Raw genomic sequence first — 20,161 nt, 5'->3', positions numbered from 1 at the left:
AGCATTTAATCTCCCATCCGGCCTCCCACAAAAGAACAGAACAGTCCTTTCTTTTTTAAAAAAAAATTTTTTTAATTTAAAGTTAATAGATCACAAGGAATGTTACATTAAAAAACATAAAAAGCAAGAAACAAAAGAGGTTCCCATATGACCCACTCCCCACCCCCCACCACATCATTTTTTTAATTGTATTTTTTTGAAGATATATATATCACAAAAAAAATGTTACACTAAAAAATATAAGAGGTTCCTGTATACCCCCCACCTCCCCATCCCACTCCTCCCACACCAACAACCTCCCCCATCATTGTGGCACACTCATCGCATTCAGTGAACACATTTTGGGGCACTGCTGCACTACACAGATAATGGTTTACCCTGTAGTTCACACTCTCCCCCAGTACATTCAGTGGGTTATGGCAGGGTATATAAGGTCCAGCATCTGACCCTGCAATATCATTAAAGACAACTCAAAATCCCAAAAATGCCCCCACATCACATCTCTTCTACCCTCTCCCTGCCCTCAGCAACTACTGTGTCCACTTTCTCCACCTGGATGCTAAAATTTCTTCTATTACTTGTCACAATAGTTTTATAGTAGAATATCAGTAATCCACTCTAGTCCATATTTTGTTCCTCCATTCTGTGGACCCTGATAGGTGATGTCCTCTCCACCTCTAGATCAAGAGGGGGCTTAGATCTCACATGGATGATGGATGCAATTCCTCTGCTTACAATTGTAGGCACTCTTGATTCCCTGGTGTGGTGGTTGACCATCTTCACCTCCCTGTTAATGGACCTGGGTAAGACCAACGAACCAGAGAGTAGGAGTCGCCACTCTGCTGAGAGGCTCAGGGCCCAGCTGGCACATGAGCAGTCCCGAGATTCAAGTCTCCTGAGTATGAACCATCCCTAGCGCCAACCACAGGTTCAGTAAAAGTGACAGAAGAGGCATGTGTAGAAAGGACACATCTGAGTCCAGCTCCGTCACACTCAGGAGCACAAATTCCAGAGTAGGGCCCTCTTAACATGGCATAGAGTTCCAAATCCATCTGCCATGACTATATATCCTGTGGATCTCCATAGCCTTCAGGAGAACCAGTACCTAGGGCTGTATCTACTTTGGCTTTTTTTGGGGTCCTGCTGAGGTGTGCATAAGCGCAACCCCTCTGATGACCTCCTGACTCTTTTTGGAAGACTCTTAGCCATATCAACTAATTTGTCTTTGGCATTTCCCCCTTATTATTCAAGGTCAAAGCAGGGTTTTTTTTTGTTTTTTTTTTTTTTATAATATTACATTGTATGTGTATGCCACATTTTTTTTTTTAAAGATTTATTTATTTATTTAATTTCCCCCCCCTCCCCTGGTTGTCTGTTCTTGGTGTCTATTTGTTGCGTCTTGTTTCTTTGTCCGCTTCTGTTGTCGTCAGCGGCATGGGAAGTGTGGGTGGCACCATTCCTGGGCAGGCTGCTCTTTCTTTTCACGCTGGGCGGCTCTCCTCATGGGCACACTCCTTGCGCGTGGGGCTCCCCCACGCGGGGGACACCCTTGCATGGCAAGGCACTCCTTGCGCGCATCAGCGCTGCGCATGGCCAGCTCCACACGGGTCAAGGAGGCCCGGGGTTTGAACCGCGGACCTCCCATGTGGTAGACGGACGCCCTAACCACTGGGCCAAAGTCCGTTTCCCGAAAGAGCAGTTTTTAACACTTGATCCAACATGTAGGCTGAGATATTCTGCTGGTCTGAGTTGACCCTTTTACTCAAGGTCTCTTTCTAGTTGCTTCTCCAGTTAGTGATTGGTAGTAATACCGCGGCACTAGGGAGGCTCATCCCCAGGAGTCATGCCCCACACTGGGGGGAAGGTAATGCATTTACATACTGAGTTTTGGCTTAGAGAGTGGCCACATTTGAGCAACATGGAGGCTCTCAGGAGGTAACTCTTAGGCACCCTAAGGCTCTAGGCCTAGTTCATATTTCAGGCACACAGGCTCCTAAGCACAGTCATCAGTATCAAGGGCTCATTATTGGACCATCCTTCCTTGTTGATCTTTGCCGTTGCACTTGGGGGGTTATTGTTGTTTCATTGGGGAATGTGACAGAGCTCCCCTGGGTGGAAACTCAGCACTCCCTCAGTTGATGTTTGTAACTGTAACTACTATAAAAATGCCCAACATGTACAGAAATCCTGTATTTTATGCATGATTGTTCTGTAAATGTATAACTTCTCTAATAAAAAAAAAAGTTATTAAAAAAAATGCCCAACATATATCCTAACATAGTTATGTTCCCTAAATTCATGTCCTGGAGAACCCCCCCCTACCCATGTACCCCCCATCAATAACACCCCACACCAGAGTTCCTCCCCTGCCATAGTTAAACCTCCCTGTGGTCCAAAACTTCTTCAACAATGAATCCTAATATATTGCCAAATCAACTAATAGGAAATTGAAATACAGTGATGGGTTTAAAGTTTAGAAATAGAATACATAGTAATTTAGAAAACCTAAAATAAAATAAAAATAAATTGGCCTATTAATAAAATGAAAAATATTATAAAGCTTTGTTTCTAATGTTTTGCCTTTCATCACTGTAATAGGTGTTGCCCTGTATGTACAGTGGCAAGGCACTTTCATTTCTTCCTCAGTGTCTACATCCTTTTTTTTTCTTTCTAATTTTTAATTTTGTCTTCAAAAAAGTTTTAGATCACAGTAATTCACATACACAATATAGGGGACTCTCAGATATCCAACATCAAACTCTTTTCTCCTTTCCCCAGCAATGATCTCTTTACATGTTCATGTTGTATTTGCTGCAGCTGATGTACAAATTTTGAAACATAGCTATCAAACTTGGCTCCATTTTGGTTTACATTATTGTTTATATTTTAGACAGTACAAATTTCTAAATTTTTCGTTTACATTTTAGTTTATAGACTTTTATACACCTTAGATGTAAGTTGACATGTCCATTGTTGCATGATCTTGTGGAGCACTTCCATTGCCCCCCAGTACCCTGCTTCCATCCATACTATACCTCTCTCCCCTCCCCTTAGGGCACACTGTGGCACTCAAGCTTCACTACTTGAGGAACCAGATTTACAAATACTGCAACAATGCTGAGGGCTTGACATACTAGACTGCCCTAACTAATTGGGAGCCAGCAATCCTCTTGAGACACAATTCCCTCTCTTTGGGAACATCGGGTCTCCCCAGGATGTGGATACACCTTCACACTCATTGTATGGATCTCCACCCAATGATATAAAACCACTATGACAAAATGAGCACTCACATACTTCCTAGAAGCTTGTCCCTGTACCAGATGCCCCCCCTTAAGCACCTTAAACACGTGATCCTTCCTTATTATATTTTCTAAAGAGTTCAGAACCCACACCCCCCTCCAGTTACTTCTCCTTCACAGTCAAAAGTTCTCAAAAGAATCATTCACACTGACTGACTCCCTTTCCCCACCTCCTACTCACTCCTCAGCCCACTCCAATCTGGCTTCCACACTCCTCTTTCCTCAGAAATGGCTCTTCATCAAATGACTGCCACATCTTTGAACACACGGGATCTTTCTCAGTCCTCATGGTACATGACAGCATTAGCTTCACTTGGCCACTCGCTTCTCCTGGAAATGTTGCCTCCTGAGCTTCTATGGCACCACATTTCTCTCCTGGTTTCCTCCCTTGTCCCTGAGTGCTGCTTCTCAAACTCCACTGCTCTGTTTCTCATCCTCCTCTGCTCAGGTGCTGAAAGCTGGATTTCATCAACACTTGATTCTCTTCTCACTCTATTCCAGGATTTTGGGGTGGTTTTTTGTTTGCTTCTTTTGTTTTGTTTTTGTGTATGTGTGTGGGGGGGTGGGGTTTGTTTTTCTATATTTTACTAATTTTTGTGCCACAGATCTCTTTGACACTATGGTGAACCTTCTGGGTACCCTTCTTAGAATAATATTTTTAATTGCATAAAATAAAATCCATAGGATTACAAAGGAAACCTTTGTAAAATATAGCCATCAAAATATTTTTAGGAATTTATGATTCAGTAATATATTTGCTTCTTTATTAACACATTGAATAACAAGTGGTGGGTGTAAAGGATATTTTGAGACATCTTCAACAAATTTAATGAGATGTGAAAATATCTGTGATTTCTATTGGTGACAAAAATCACAGGTACTGCTAATACTACCATGGTTTGTTGCCTACATTCATAAATGAAAGATATGCTTCGATTTTAGTTACAGATTAGTGAAAGTAAAGATGTAATAATAAAATAAAGCAGTAACATTTTTACCATCCAAGATTATGCTTCCTACCCACTTAGGTTAGTCCATCTACTCCCAAGACTTTAACTGCCAATAACTCTTTTTTTTTTCTTTTTTATTCCTTTTTTTTTTTTTTTTTTTTTTTTTTTGAGGTACCAGGGCTGGGGATTGAACCCAGGACCATATATGTGGGAAGCCAGCTTGAGTTAAACTGGCTCTCCCAAGTTGGTTTTGTCATTCGTTTGTTGGTTTTGGTTGGATTTTTAGGAGATACCAGGGATCAAATTTGTACATGGGAAGCAGGTGCTCAACCACTTGAGCTACATCCACTCCCTAGCTAATGACTCTTAAAATTACCCTTCCAGCCCAAACCTCTCTTTTGATCTCTAGACCTGGATATCCAACTCATTACTCAATATCGCTACTTGGATGTCTCAGAGACACTTCAAACGCAACATGCCCAGTGCTAAAGTTCCCAACCTGGTCCTTCATTTCTTCCTCATATACCTTATATATCATATATATCTTCTTCCTTATATATCAGAATCTTAGGAAACATCCCTGACACTGTGTCTTCACCCACCCCTGTATTTAATCCATCACCAAGTTCTATCAGTTTTACTTCTTGTATCATCCAGGGTTCTTGAGAGAAACAGAACCAACAGGATATATGTGTATGGAAATTCCAGTAAGAGTGATGTTGAAGTCTTGAGTTTGAGTTTCTTAGGGGAACCCTGCAGGCTGGGAATCCCAGTAAGAGTTGATCTTGAAGTGTTTGGTCTGAAATCCATAGGAGAGGCCAGCAGGCCGGAAACTCATAGAATAATAGAGGATGTAGACTTGAGGCAGAATTTTTTCTTAATATTGAAGGTAGTCTCCTTTACTTAAAGTCAACTCATTACAGATGCTAATTCCAGCTACACAATACCTCCACAGAACACCTAGGCCAGTTCTTGACCAAACAATTGGACACCATGACTTAGCCAAGTTGACACATAAAATTAGCCATCATACTTCCTAAATATCTTTTTAATCCATCTGTGTCTTCTTCTCTGCCATGGCCTAGTCAAGTTTCTGGAGTGGCCTCCTAATGTAAATCTGCACACTCATACTTCTGCCCTCAAATCCCATTTTCCATGCCACAGGTAAAAAGATATTTACAAATAGAACTCAGATCACTTTACTTCCTTACTTAAACTTCCATGACATCCTGTGACTTTTAGAATGGGACCAAAATCTGTCACAAGGCTCTGTGGGAACTGGCCCTCTACTGTTCTTTGCTTCCTCCACATAAAGGCCACCTCCAGCCAGAGAGCATTTGCATATGTTGTTCCTTCTTCTTGCAACACTCACCCCTTCCCCTCCCCCTCCAAATCTCAGATCTCAATTTTGGTCACTTCCCTAACTGCTCCCTCCTCCCAACTAGATTAGGACCCTCTGCCCTCTGTTCTTATGGCTCTCTGAATTTTTCCTTTATAGCATTTATGATGGTTATAATTTTACACTTATTTAATAATTATTTAATTTAAATGATCTACTTTCCCACCTAGGCTATAAGCTCCATGAGGACAAAGTCTTTGCTTTATTCATCATTCTCATAGCCCCACATATATAGTTGCATTGCCTTTTCTGTGGTGGCTCCTGTTAGTATACTAACTTTATGCTTGTCCTAAAGCATCAAGTGAGAAATAGGACAATCTTTTTAAATTCATCTTATATTGACTTTCCAATATTGCTCATTGATCTTAGTGTTACAGGATGATCTCATGAAGGGAACAGCTTTTAATTAATATAATGAAATTAATGTTTATTAATGTTATCAATCCCTTTGCTTTATTGGTGCTCAAGTCACAAATTCTGATAAAATCATCCTGAACATGTGAAGGACTTTGCTGCTATTATAGTTTTTTCCTAGAAAAGAGAAATTTTACCCTGCTTTGTGCTTCAACAGCACTCTGTGTAGAGTATACTTTACTTTCTTTGTTTTTTAAGATTTATTTATTTATTTTCCCCCCTTCTCCTCTTCCTGCCCTGCTGTTTTTGCTGTCCATGTTGTCTTCTCATTTTCTCCCCTCTAGGATTCACTGGGATTTGATCTTGGGGACCTCTGATGTAGAGAAAAGTTCCCTGTCAATTGCACCACCTTAGTTCCTGTGTGACTCACTTGCACGGGCACTGGCTCACCATGTGAGCACTTGCGCTTACCACACAGGCATTCACATGGGCACTGGCTTGCCACACAGGCATGCATTCTCTTCTTCTTTTTCACCAGGAGGCCCCAGGAGTCAAACCTGGGTCCTCCCATATGGTAGGCGGAAGCTCTATCACTTGAGCCACATTCACTTCCCTGCTTTAGATTTCTTGGACACATAAAGTAACTGTCCTATCCAGAATGCTATTTATACAAGCCACCCTCAATTCCTTCAGGCAGTTTTTGAGTCTGAGGTGCAGGTTAAATGCAGACTTTGGGGACAGCACTCTAAAGATGCTCATTTGCACCCATGATCCCTTGGTCATCTTTCCCATTTTCACTCTTTAAGTGTTGAGGTTCACTGCCTTGATCATACTCTTTCATAACCAAATGAGACTAAATTTATTTCAAATGTAATAAGCATACAGTTTCTCTCTGGAACTCTACTCTGCCTCCTCCACCTTATTCACAGCAAATTGTGCCCTTATCTACACTATGTCATAAGGTCTGCCTAGCTCAGCCTTCCATCTTATAGCACATGGCAAAAATGGGTTTTGTATACATAGATTTCAGAAGCACCCCTTGGGGAAGGGAGGGGGTGGCATACCACCTGAGAACTAATTTTCTGGGTCTTGGAACTGAGCCATCAGCTAAGAGGTAGAAATTAACTTCAAATTCTTTCTGTCCCTGACAACTTTTGTCTCCTTGCTCTCCTGAACATCTCTGTTCATTATCGTCTTGCCATTTCATACTCAACGTTGTCTGGTCCCAGTTTTAAAATCTAGTCATTCCCACATTCCTGAGGAAATGCATCCTACTTCCCAGCCCTGGGTCTCCATCTTCCAGGAGGTCTAACTTGAACCATTATAATGTGTCTAAGTCCTAACTTCAGTGTCCTGCTCCATTTACATTCCCTAAATGTAAGTCCCTTTTCTCCCAGTGTGACTCTCTGAACTTATGAGAGATACTAGCCCTAAGCAAAGAAATGTCTCTACTTTATTATGTATGATGCCACACAAAAGCAAGTTGGAGAGCTTAGAAAATGTTAAATCCAAAAATAAGAATATTCCAGAAAATATTGACAATAGCTTCTTTTAGTTAACATAGCTTTATTAGAATTTTCTTGGCAAATTCTCAGTAGAGAATTTTAATTCTACTCTTGTATCATGTAAGGCTTTTTTTTTTTTTTATGTTTCAGGCTTGATTTTGAAAGATAGTGTTGGTTTTCTTCCCACAAAGGAATAGCAATGTGCTGTTGCTTCCACCTCCATGTGACATTTCAACTTATGAACATATGGGGAAAGGAATGAAAATTGTAATTACTATTCAAAATTACAAGAGGAAAAGACACAGCTTAAAAATAACTTTAAATCAAAACAATTTGTTTGATTATCTCTAAATGTTATTAAACATTTGCCGTTAGAGCTTTACCGTATAAAAATTTGTCCCGTATTTTCTTTAGACTAGATAAATTTCAAGTGGCTATTTGTAAATTTTATAGCCTTGGGAGGAAGCTGAGAGTCTGGTATAGAAGTGACCCACCTCTTCATTCATATCCCTTGGAGTAGATGAAATCAAACAAAATGTTCAATTGGGGTTTTTGGTTTTGGTTTCAAACATGGGTAGTTATAAAATTGTGTGGTACAAAGTGTAAACCATAATGTAAACTAGAGAACATGGTTAGCAGAAGTGCTTCAATATGTGTTCATCAATTGTACAAATGTACCATACTAATGAAAGATGTTGTTAATGGGGAAAAGTATGGGGGGAGGGGTGGGGCACATGGGAATCCCCTCTCTCTATATATATATTTTTTAAGATTTTTTATTTATTTCTCTCCCCTTCCCCCCCTCCCACTTTGTCTGCTCTCTGTGTCCATTCATTGTGTGTTCTTCTATGTCCACTTGTATTCTTGTCAGTGGCACTGGGATTCTGTGTCTCTTTTTGTTGCATCATCTTGCTCTGTGTGTGTGTGTGGCACCACTCCTGGGCAGGCTGCGCTTTTTTCACACAGGGCGGCTCTCCTTATGGGGCACACCCCTTGCGCATGGGGCTCCCCTATGCAAGGTACACCCCTCTGTGGCATGGCACTCCTTGTGTGCATCAGCTCTGCACGTGGGCCAGCTCACCACATGGGTCAGGAGGCCCTGGGTTTGAACCTGAACCTCCCATGTGGTAGGCAGATGCTCTATCAGTTGAGCCAAATCCACTTCCCTATATATTTTTTATGTAACATCTATGTAATCTAAGGTTCTATAAAAATAAAGGAAAAAAATGGGTACTTAATAATCAGAAGTTAGGGAGTTAATTTTTTTAAATGCCTGCATATGAATTTATGACTAATTATAAAATCTAACTCGTACTATGTGCCTAGCACTATTCTAAGTAGTACACACATATATTCATTTAATCCTCACAGAACCACCAAAGGTAGCTACTCATTGTTCATGGATGGAAAAAATCTGAGACACAGATTAATTAACTAACCTGATGTCACACAATTGCTATGAGGAGAAGCCAAGATTCAGTCCCAAGAGCTGGGTTCCAGAGTCTTAAATGCCATACTTTAGTGCCAGAATAAGTTACTGTAACTTCTTCCATGTAAGGAAAGGATGGCATGATTGGTTTTCATAAGACAGGCTGATGAAAACATCTGCGAACATGAGAACAAAGGCAGAAGATATTGAAGTGCTTTGTCTAAGAATACTCAGGGAGGCAAGCAGGAAAAGAGTCAGTAGCACATTCATAAGTAGTATAGCTGTTGACATTGCTGACTTCAGTTTCCAACTGACCAAATATCCACTTTAGCTGCTGTTTCTAGAATAAGGAATGATGGTTCTACCCAGGAACCATAGCAGGATGTACTTGGAATACAGGTGTTCAGTCCCATTCATTAGAGACATAGATTAATTGGCCAGCCTTTCCTTCACTTCCTCTATGCTCTGAAGGCTGGAAGTATAATGAAAGTGAGGGAAGGGTAAACACGCTAACCATCCAATAAAGTATCGCCTTTCCAACCCCTCCCAGCTCACCACTCCTGGGACTAGCAAAGAATTCCTTGGCTGGGGAAGAGAGGTGGGGATGGACCCACTAATGCTAATACTAGTCTGTGAAGAGCAGGGCCCAGAGGAGGCAGCCTTCTCCACCCACGAACCTGAGCTGTTTGTGTTGGGCAGTTTTGGAAGAAATTCTATCCCATGCTCACTGATATTTTTATCACCTATGACTTCCAGGATTTAATTATAAGGACAGGCTTAGGGTCATAATTAAAATTTGCCCACATTTCCTTTTCTGGTAATGGAGACCTGTCTCTTGTTCAGAGATGACCTAATGTTTCATTTTTGACATTTCAGAGTAATATTCAAGGGTTTCTATTACATTCCAGATTTGAAAGAAAAGAGGATAATTCTGTCCTTATCCTGGCCCTTTATCTTAAGGTGGTCTTTTTTCTGAAAAGGTATGGAGAAACAATAATTATTTGTTTGAAGGTTGTATCCAGACTCTAAATTACAAAACATGACTTATATTCTAGGTGGATAATGATCTGTTCACATGTAGATTTATACAGACTTTTTCTTAGGAGACTGACAAGTAAGGAATGTTTTTAGGGTTCAGTTTGTGTTACACTGCATGCAATTTTTCAAACCTATTCAGAATATTTTCCTGAGTCAGGAGCTTGTAAAATGAAAATGCCACAACTGTCAATGAGAACGATGAGCAAGATCTAATATAAATTGCAACAGTTGGGGAGGTCTGGGGGATATCTGGGGGATATTAATTTAGCATTCCATGCCTGCAAAAGACCACATTTTCAGAGAACTTTCCAATTTTGGACTAATGTGCCATGTAGAAGAACTTAGTGACCCTTCCCCCAGGGGAAACAAAATTAAAATCTCTTGGTTTGGATTGTTGCAGAATGTGTAACTATAGCAATCACGTTAACACCATGACTTAAACTGAAAACTGTAAGCGGGACTAAAATTGCCTGTTAGTGCTAGGTTTCCAATAGTCATTTATAATTCTTCATTTCTCTGGTAGGTATATATATGGAAAAATTTTAAGACTGTTGAATGCCTACATAATTTTTATTGGGTCTGAAAGACTGTGTTAGGATACTGTCATACCACAGGAATAATGATTTGTCCACCCATAGAATTAAACTGACTTCTTTATAGAAGACAGACACAATAGGGATTTTTTAAAAGCTGAGTTTGTCATATGTTGTACCCAGTAACTTAGAGTATTGAGACTGAGATCTGATTTATTTAGTCCCCACCACATTACCTAAATAACTTTTTGTTGTCAAGTATATGAATAACATAAGTGACATTTTTGGCGACGCACTTGGCCCAGTGGTCAGGGCGTCTGTCTACCACATGGGAGGTCTGCGGTTCAAACCCTGAGTCTCCTTGACCCGTGTGGAGCTGGCCCATGCGCAGTGCTGATGCACACAAGGAGTGCTGTGCCACGCAGGGGTGTCCCCGCGTAGAGGAGCCCCACGCGCAAGGAGTGCACCCTGTAAGGAGAACCGCCCAGCGCAAAAGAAAGTGCAGCCTGCCTAAGAATGGCGCCACCCACACGCAGAGCTGACACAAGATGATGCAACAAAAAGAAACACAGATTCCCATGCCGCTAACAACAGAAGCCGACAAGGAAGATGGCAGCAAATAGACACAGAGAACAGATAACCGGAGTGTGGGGGAGGGAGAAATAAATAAATAGATAGATAGATAAATAAATAGATAGGGACAGTTTTTCCCCATCTGCCTACCTCCAAAGTAGTTCAAATATAAACAGCAAAACGTTTCAAAGCACTATTGTTTCTTCTGATGGCATGGGTAGCTTTTAATACGAGCTGTTTATTAGTCATCAAATCACTTTAAGGGTCAGAAATTCATTCTTGTCACTCTGTTCTACAAAACAGACTCATTAACTTTGCTGTTATTTCTAAGTTAATATGTCCTGTCAGTCAAAATTTCACTGGCGAAAGGGCCTGTAGAGCATGGCTGGATTCTATGGTACGCTTCTGGAGGGTGGGGGTCGCTGTATTTGCTTCATTTCTTTTTATTTTGTCTAGTGAAGGTAATATCTTAGTCATTAATACTCAAGACACTTTTCATTTTCGGTAGAGTTCTGTTGAGGAGGATCCTCTATCCGAAACAAGGTTGTCTGCCAAGACTTCTGTGGTTAAATGTGATTCCAAACTTCCAGCAATTGACCAAACGTCAGTCAAGCAGAAACATAAAAGTACCATGACTCCAAGGAAACCAGAGAAGGCCGGCCCCAGCAAACCCTCTCCAGGTGAGTAGCTGACTTATCGATATTCAAGAAATCTAAAATCCCACTGTCGATGCAACAATCAAATTGGTGGTATTGGTGAGACCTAGTTTTTTCCCCAAATGGCTAATTCAGGTTTTGGAAAGTCAAGAATTATATACAAATGGTCAAATTAATTTCAGAGTAGAATACCAGGTCAAGAAGACATAAACTGTTTACAACAGCTGGGTCCACTGCCCACATTTTCAGCCCCATCATTTGATTTGTGTGGCACTTGCCTAGAATTGCCACCTTTTCATCTTCTTGGGGGATAAAGGAGTTTGGCCTCAGGTATCAAGTTTTATGACTCAAACCAGAGCATGAAGAGAAACTTTCAAAAGCATCTGGATGGCATAATTTATAGCCAAGAGATAGCGTAATAAAGTCCTTAGGTTCTGGGTTTGCTCTCTGTGGGAGAAAAGGAGCTTGATAAATCCCCCTTTTGTGCAATTTGGTAAATAATTCGCTCTTTAGCTGCTTTGAAGCAAGAAGCAGCCCTCTGCTCAAGGCAGAAGTGATTTAATAGTATCCAGTAAGGGGATAAATTCAATGGAAAGTTTAGAGTCCCTCCGGCTCGTCCCCATCAAAGCCAACATCTGTAGGACAAACTTGATTCCTCCCATAACTGATGTCTAAGTCGGGCTAACTAGGCGGAAAGGTCTGCCTTCTGCTTCGCAGTAGGATGGAAATGATCCAAATTAACTGCTGAAGACTTTGTAAATAGTGTGCAATTCATTTAACTCCAAATCACAACTACTTTCTAATCCTAAATAGCTCCTGTCATGCAACTGCGCGTCCAGCTAAACCCTAATGCATTTCTAGAAAATGGCAACTTTCACTTGGATTAACCACCCATGTTTTATTGCTTTAATGAAGTCAAAATCAAATTGACTTCTGAAGTGATGCCTTTTCAGGCAAATTCCCAACTCTTTTTCCTCATTTAATCAAGGGGAAGTACCATCATAGTTAACAATTTATTATTTTAAAGACTTTGAATAGGAATTAGGCTTTTAATTTAGCTGTTTGAGGCTGAAATAGAATTGTTCCCCAAATAGGTTGTTCCCCAACTATTTCAAAGCACAGTTTGTAATTTATTAGATCGAGAATATTTTTTATGGCAAAAATGGAATTTAGTTTAAATAATGCAGCCCCACTCATTAGATATCATTTGTAGACTCTTTGCTAAAAGCAGGTAACTGTTTGCAGACTGCCCTTTTTCATCTATGGAGAAAAATCACTGAAATGACCAATGGAGTCCCACTCAATGATTGCAGTTTGACTGATTAATACAGATGTCTTTCAGTCTGAGCAAACTCCATATGAACCTTAAAACACTGATCAAAAAGAGAGAAACTAATTCATTTTACATTCTTTAAAGCATCAGATTTGAAGAATTATCAGACTGGAAAATAACAACGTGCAGGCAAGAGAGCCAAGCCAGCAGAAAGATATCAGCTTCCATCACATGAGGGGTGGCATTTGTAGGAAAAGCCTTTAAAAACCACCAGCTTTATCATAGTACTGTGGCCAGAGACCACGTCTAGGACCTGGGCTGCCGTGCACTGGACCGAGGCCTGGCCGTCCAGCAAGTGTAGCAGTTCTGGTGATTGATGTCAGTTGCCACAGAAGCCGAATCAGTTGTCCAACTCTTGGGGTTGATCAGGATGCCAGCTAAAAGTAATGCATTGGGAGATCAGGATCCATTCATCATATGGGTATAGACTCACCCTCAAGTTTCTTGATTCTTGAGACTTGGCAAGAGTTTAAGTTGAGTGTCTTCGGGAAAAGTCAAGTGGGTGGTTGTGACAATTCTGAAAATTCAGATAAATACCCTATTTATCCGAACTACCTGACACATTGACCCAATTCACGAGGTAAATTCTCAGTTCCCTCCTTTACTTTGCCTCCACAGGGAAATATTTATCTAAAGCATTTTAGGGGTGACCCAGAGCTTTCAGTGAGTCACGAAATCTTCTTCCCATGACAGGCCTGAGATGCTGTGTGAAACCGATGCACTGAATACAGTAAAATCCCTGGGTAGCATCTGCCCAATGGGCTAGCCTTACAGTGCTATGCCAAACAGTTGAGGACTAAAATTGTATATCTGGGGGAGTGTGACTTGACTTTCATATGAATCTCTATAAATATAATCCATGCCATAGAAGGGTTTTGTTGTGTGTGCATTGCCATGGAGAACCCCTAAGATGGCTATTTATAATATAGGAAATGTCAGTGCCCTTGACAAATAGATGTATAACCAAGAAGGTGTCAGATTCTTTTTGTTCTTCACACTCCATTAGAAGAAATTCACACATTTTAAATTCATATATTTCATGAAACTATTTCTAGATGAGTTGACTTATGCTGCTCCTCATCTCTGTCCATGCAGTAGGGTGTGGCGCTTAAAGGGTGAGTGCTTCAGAGTCAAATGCTTGGATTAGCATCTCAGCTCTGTTTCTTATTTGCTGTGTGACTGGACAGGTAACTTCTGTGTACTTCAGTTTCCTCATCTGTAAAATGGGGCTAAAACAGATCCTACCTGCTGGGGTAGGAAGATTCAATGATAGATCGCCTTCTTAGCTATTAGAACAGTGGCTGGCACCAAAGCCCTCAATAAATTAGCGCACTGTAATATCTAGCGCATGACCACATAATATCTAGCACATAATATCTATCACATGAGAGCTGCGTTTAGTAAGGAGAATGGACCAGAAAACTTTGTTTTCTTTGCCTTAATGTTATTTGTCCCCCTCCATCTTTTTTTCCTTTAAAAATCAGAGCTGTACTTTTAAAATCTATAACACATACACAAGTACAGACACTTTTACTGTACCTTGAATTCCCAAAGCAAAACACCAAACGAAAAGAAGATGAATAATCAGAAAGCAGTCACCAAGCCAAAGATCTGTTTGCTCTCCAAAAAGAAAATTCAGGCAGTGAGTCAAGATCCAGCTGAGCCTGATGTGCAGTTGATTCAGAAATCCTATTTCATGACCAAGGTGAACTCCGTTATAGGGTGAGAATTGAGCCTAGTAGAGTGATGTGGTCTGGCTTCCGAGTCCCAAGTTGATCAGTAAGAAGCAGAGCCGTTAGCAGGTCCAGCGAGTGCAGGAGGACAGGGAAGTGCCTGGACTCCCACAGGCTCCCAAGTCACCTCCCAGCCCCAGCCCGAGTTGGAAAGCAGCCACCTCTCCTTTCCAGGCCACATAGAGGCATCCAAAGGCCATTGCTCCTGCCACGGGGCGCTGGCGCCTGGGCCCTAAAGCGCTGTCTACCCCAGTGCCAGGCACGCAGGGTGTGCCCTCTCCTGTCCTCCGCTCTCACCTGGAACTTGGGCATACTCCGCCTCGTTAAGTGCCAGGAAAACTGATCTGGATCGAGTCCTCCGAGCCTGCTTCCAAAATCTTGCCCTTTAAAACAAAGCCAAGCGTTCTGAAATTATCCTCACTTATTTTTTAGTTCAATGTTAGTCATTATCAGATTCAGATTTGTAGGAGGAGCTAGACCTATTCAACCTTATTGCTTCTTGTCATAAAGATGTACTCTTGAAAATTTAAGAAAAAGCAGTGAAGTCAGATTTAGAAAGATAAATGTCTAAAATAACTGTGGTCTCTTTTGAATTGGCAAATACTTATTTGAAGAGCAGCTGGGAAGAGAAATTTGAGGGCAAATCCTAAATCTTCATTACTTAAGTTGCATATAAATTCTGCTGAAGATTTCCTCTGAAAGACCAAGATTAATGGGTTTCCAGGCAAGTCCAGTTGGTGTCCAACAACTTTCCAAGCTATCTGCCCAAGTTAGGAAATAACCGACATAAGCAAATACTCACATTTTTATATGAAGAATCAGAATTCTCAGTCCCTTTATCATAATTATTCTGAGACACAGAGACTTGGGGGTGTTGCAGACCCCAGATTTTGAAGTCCTGGCCCAGAACCTTGGTTCTACTGCTTTATAGCCCTATAAACAGCAAATGGGCAACTGCTCTGAACTCTGTTTACTCGTCAGTGAAATGGAGTTTTTCCCTACCTCACCAGGGAAAGGGGGGAGTGAAACCCTGGGTCTAGGCTTTAGACTAGGTAGTCTACAGGTTAAGTCTTAGGTAGGCTACAGGTTAAGCGGCAGCCTTTCTGCTATCTGTGAAACCCGCTCACAACACCACCTGCTGCTTCAGGGTTAGTATCTCTACAAGAAAACTCCTGACCACAGAAACTTTCATTTGAGATGTAATAGAGGTTATAAATAGATTATAAAAATTGTTAACCTGTTTGACTATCCATGGGGTCCTCCATTTACCCAGAACCTACATGGATGTTAGCAAATACATTCAGCTGCCACCACTGTCCCCGAGTGAGTGCTATCAGGGAAAATTTGTTTTCTTATCCATCACTCATTCATTCAGCATTTCAGCATTCATATACTGCAACTTACCTGCTCTGCACTGGGGATACAGAAATAAAATGCACTCAGAACCTGCCCTCAGGGGGCTGACAGCCTAGTGGGAGGGGCAGGACACAAACAGGACAAACTGTGATTCAGGACCTGACCAAGGTAAGTTCTACCAGCTCGTGGGGAGGGACAAGTAGGGCAAGAATCCTAAAGGACAAGAAAATTTAGCCAGGCGAAGAAGTGCTGAATGTGCCAAAGGCATTAGGAGAGAGCGCACGAGGAAGAGGGGCTGGGGTTGAAACAGACAGACGTCAGGGAGCTACAGTCTAGGGCCTAACTCCTTTAAGTGTCCCCACAGTAGTAGCAGAGGTGTCACCTGGGAGCTTGTTAGAAATGCAGAACCTCAGGTCCCACCCCAGACTTAGTATCCCGGAATCTACATTTTAACAAGGTCCCAAAGATATCTGAATGCATGGAGTCTGAGAAGCTCTAGTTCAGGGTCAGGGTACAGATTAGGAAAGGCAGAGATGAGACCCTTCAGGTGGGCAAGGACCAGGCCTCCAGGGGCCTTGAACCTCCTGCTGAAAGCAATAGAGTGTCGCTGAAGCAGGGAGGTGACGCAGGCAGATGAGTGCGTGTTTAAAAGCTGATTCTGGCTGTCGAATGGAGAAGGGGTCAGATGGGAGGGTGAGGGCAGCCAGGTGCTGGCTGAGCGACTCAACAAGCAGCAGCAGTAGTAGACTAGGGCTTCTTAACTACACAACCCCTTTGCCAGTCAGGTGAAAAACCACGGACCCCTTACTAAGTCCACACTATACTGTGTATTATTTAATACATACATCACACCCGCACCAACACGTCCCCACAGAAATGTTTTTTTTGAATTTCAATTCAGGCTCACGGAGCACTTGTTAAGAACCCCCGCAGAAATGAGAAGGGTTTGACCTGGAGAAAAGGCAGAAAGGATTAGAGAAGAGGGTGTAGGCTTGAAGGGTGCTTAAGGAAGTAAACCTGGCACAATTTGGTACGTGTTGGATGTAGGAATATGGAAAAGGGAGGAAACCAAAGAGAGCTCAGATTTCTGACCTGAAAATGCGGCCTGTGGGGAGTACCTTGCCAAGAATGAGGAAGCAGAAAAGGGTGGGTTATATTCAGACAGCAATACCAGGAAGTACTTCCTGCTGCCGGGAGGAATCTGAGGGCATCAGTGAGGAAGAGGTGGTTGAAACCACAACACTGTCTCACCTAGGAGAGTGGACCAAGTAAGCAGAACAATAACGAAGGGACCTCGGGAAATGAGAACGGTGGAGGGAAACATTTTTAACAAGCATTCCAGGTGCTTCTCATCACAGAGGTTTGGGAGACTGTCTCAGAGTGGCTCTTAAACTTCCACATGCATGAGAAACACCTGGGGCGCTTGTTAAACTGCGGGTTCTGATTCAGTCGTTCCGGTGGGTCGAGAGCTGTAGTTCTCAGAGGCTCCCAGGTGATGTCCCAGCTGCTGGTCTAGGAGCACACTTGGACAAGCAAGGCCAGAGAAAATGCCCACCTCGTTTGCAGATGAAGGGGTTCTGAGAACGTGAGCAGTGACCCAAGGCGGCCCAACTGGATAGGGCAGAGCTGAGGGTGGTGGTACATGACAGGGCCTCTGGATCGTGACTCCATCAGGCACCCGTCACGTTCTTCCAGCAAGGTTGGCAGTTTGTGAGATGAGTGAACAAGTCATTGCCTCATTTAGACACATCTCTGATCCACCCGCTTTTTTCCCCTTGGCTTCTCTCGCTTCCCATAATCCCTCCAAGATTTCTCTGCTTCTTTCTCTGTTCCCAAACTTCCCCTCTGCAGCAGAAAGGTGAGACGAGGGCACGGCCACACACATCTACAAGCGGTAGCTGGGGGACTGGGAAGAGACTTTACCTAAGTGAGACCCTTGCAGGTCACCATAGGTTGCTGCTAGGACAGCCAGTTAGACTGTAGGAGACGAGAAAGGACCGGGGGCGTCCACGCAGCGGCCTCCGGACAATCTCTGGGAACTTACTAGGGCAGCACGTCCCTGAGTTCCTCAGGGGAGCCAGGGGCTGTGGGCTAGAAAGGAAATGATGGCGATCCCATCTGCCTTGGTCAGTTCTTCAGTGGCTTTGATGTCCGAGCTAGGCGCTTCCTGGGCGGGAGCCAGGCCTGCTGGTCCTCTGGCACCCGGAGACTCTCCCCACCCCCTGAGTTTTGATTGATTTACAGACTTTTTTTTACTTCTGTTCCCACCATGAGTGCTGCTTCCTGATTGCTCTTTTTCTTTTGTGCAGGTGACAGCAGCGAGCACCCCCTGTTCTGTGTTGAATATTCCCCTTACTGCACCGTCTTTGCTCTCTCCCCTGCTGAGCAGTCCAATCCCAATTACTGCTGCCTCCTCCTGCCACTAGTGCCGCCGGTCTCCCAGGCGCCCCAGGACCCAGCCCCTTCCTATCTCCCTCCGATTTCCTTTCCCTCCTTCACAAACCCTCCTTCCTCCTCTCCGGGCCCCGTGCCCCCGTCTCCAGCAGCCCTGTGCTACTTCCCCATCTCCTGCCCTACTCCGTCTGAGATCCCTGTGCTGTGTCTGCCTGGCCCCAGAAGGCCCAGTAAAATTTACCTTGTGTGGTAAGTCGCCCTTGGCAAGGCACACAGCACAGTGGAATTTGGGAGTGGGGGGTGACCTCAAGCTTCCAGAAGGCAGGAGGAAGGGCAGGGGGCCAGAAGGCAGTGCTATGGACAATACCAAGAGGTGTGGTGTGCAGGGAAGCAGGAAGACGAGACAGCCGCTGACACTTCTCTCGGGCCCAGCCGCCCTCTAGCACTAATGGAATGAGCGACCAATAAAATCCCATCACCTCTTGAGACTCATTTGATTTCTTAACTCCTGTACTGGCATATTTTGGAACGTAACCACCAGAAACTGAACAGGCCCTTCTGTGTCTGATCGTACCCTTGGCTGTGTGAATGTGCGCACGCCAAGCCCACCCTGAGAGGGTGGTGCCAGGACAGGTCGTTCTGCAGGCATACACTAGAACTGAAAACCCATTCAGAACCACACCAAGGAGGGACAAATTAAAGGGCTCAGTAGCTGTTTATATTCCCTTTCCTGCCTACTTATTAGGCACTACGTTTCCTGAAATAAAAAATCCCACCCCCTGGGTTCCAAAAGAAAATATATTTATGGTACATAATTAAGCTTTAATTACGATCTCCTCTGGGTATGTGAGACAACAAACATTTCCAGCACACTCAAATAGGCAAATAGAGGCAGCCTATTATTTGTGACTGTACAGAAAGCTGCCTATATGCCAAGGCAACTTCAGTTCTTGTGGTTAAGCTTTATTTCTTCCCACAATCTGAAGGAAGCAATAAAATTTTTGAAAAGATGTCTCTTAGAATCATGGCACTTCCTAGGCACTGGGGATCTGGGTCAAGGTAGCATGAGGGAAGGGTAAAGGCTCAGGGATTTTATTTTCCTTTTTCTTTTCCATTTTATCTATCCAGAAACCTTGTTTGTGTACTGCTAGTGATGTAACTGAACAATTATGAAGTCAATGGAGTTAACGTGGACAGTTAAATGGACTTAGTTCTCAGTTGTCAGGGTCTTACTATATATGTGAGATTTCTACTTTTTTTTCTTTCTTGGCCAAATTAAGAACCATGTAGTTTGCCAAGTACAGTTTCCCAGCATTGCAAGAGAACCAAGGCAGACACCTATTATCCAAGCCGCAGGGTGGTTTCCTTGTTGCTGGAGGCCTTCCCTTGCTCACATGCTCAGGTATCACAGTCTTCCCAAAATACCTGACAATTCAGGATGTCGAGTTACCTGGAGGTGAGACTCCTGAACACAAACGCCTCTTCCATGAGGCAGAAGGCTCGTCCTGCTACCTGAAGAATTCTTGTTTATATTCCAGTGTAAGTCTAACTTTGTCTTCCTGTAAACTGATATATGTAACATAGTGAGGATCTATCTTAGGCCCCA

At 42.8% G+C, this 20,161-nt stretch overlaps 1 protein-coding gene across 13 annotated transcripts in view; it reads left to right on the top strand.

Moving 5' to 3' along the window:
* Window positions 1-20,161, top strand: part of LOC101424339 (probable E3 ubiquitin-protein ligase MARCHF10) — an 84,111-nt gene that overhangs the window by 21,392 nt on the left and 42,558 nt on the right. For all 13 annotated transcript variants that reach the window (XM_071213575.1, XM_058292500.2, XM_058292501.2 and 10 more), the window contains one exon: window positions 11,592-11,763. In XM_071213575.1, coding sequence (XP_071069676.1) covers window positions 11,592-11,763 — 172 coding nt within the window. The remainder of the gene's footprint in view (window positions 1-11,591; window positions 11,764-20,161) is intronic.

The sequence above is a fragment of the Dasypus novemcinctus genome, unplaced genomic scaffold, assembly GCF_030445035.2.
Source record: "Dasypus novemcinctus isolate mDasNov1 unplaced genomic scaffold, mDasNov1.1.hap2 H_5, whole genome shotgun sequence".
NCBI lineage: Eukaryota > Metazoa > Chordata > Mammalia > Cingulata > Dasypodidae > Dasypus > Dasypus novemcinctus.
Note: the sequence above shows the minus strand (reverse complement) of the source record. Positions and strands in the feature narration are given on the sequence as shown.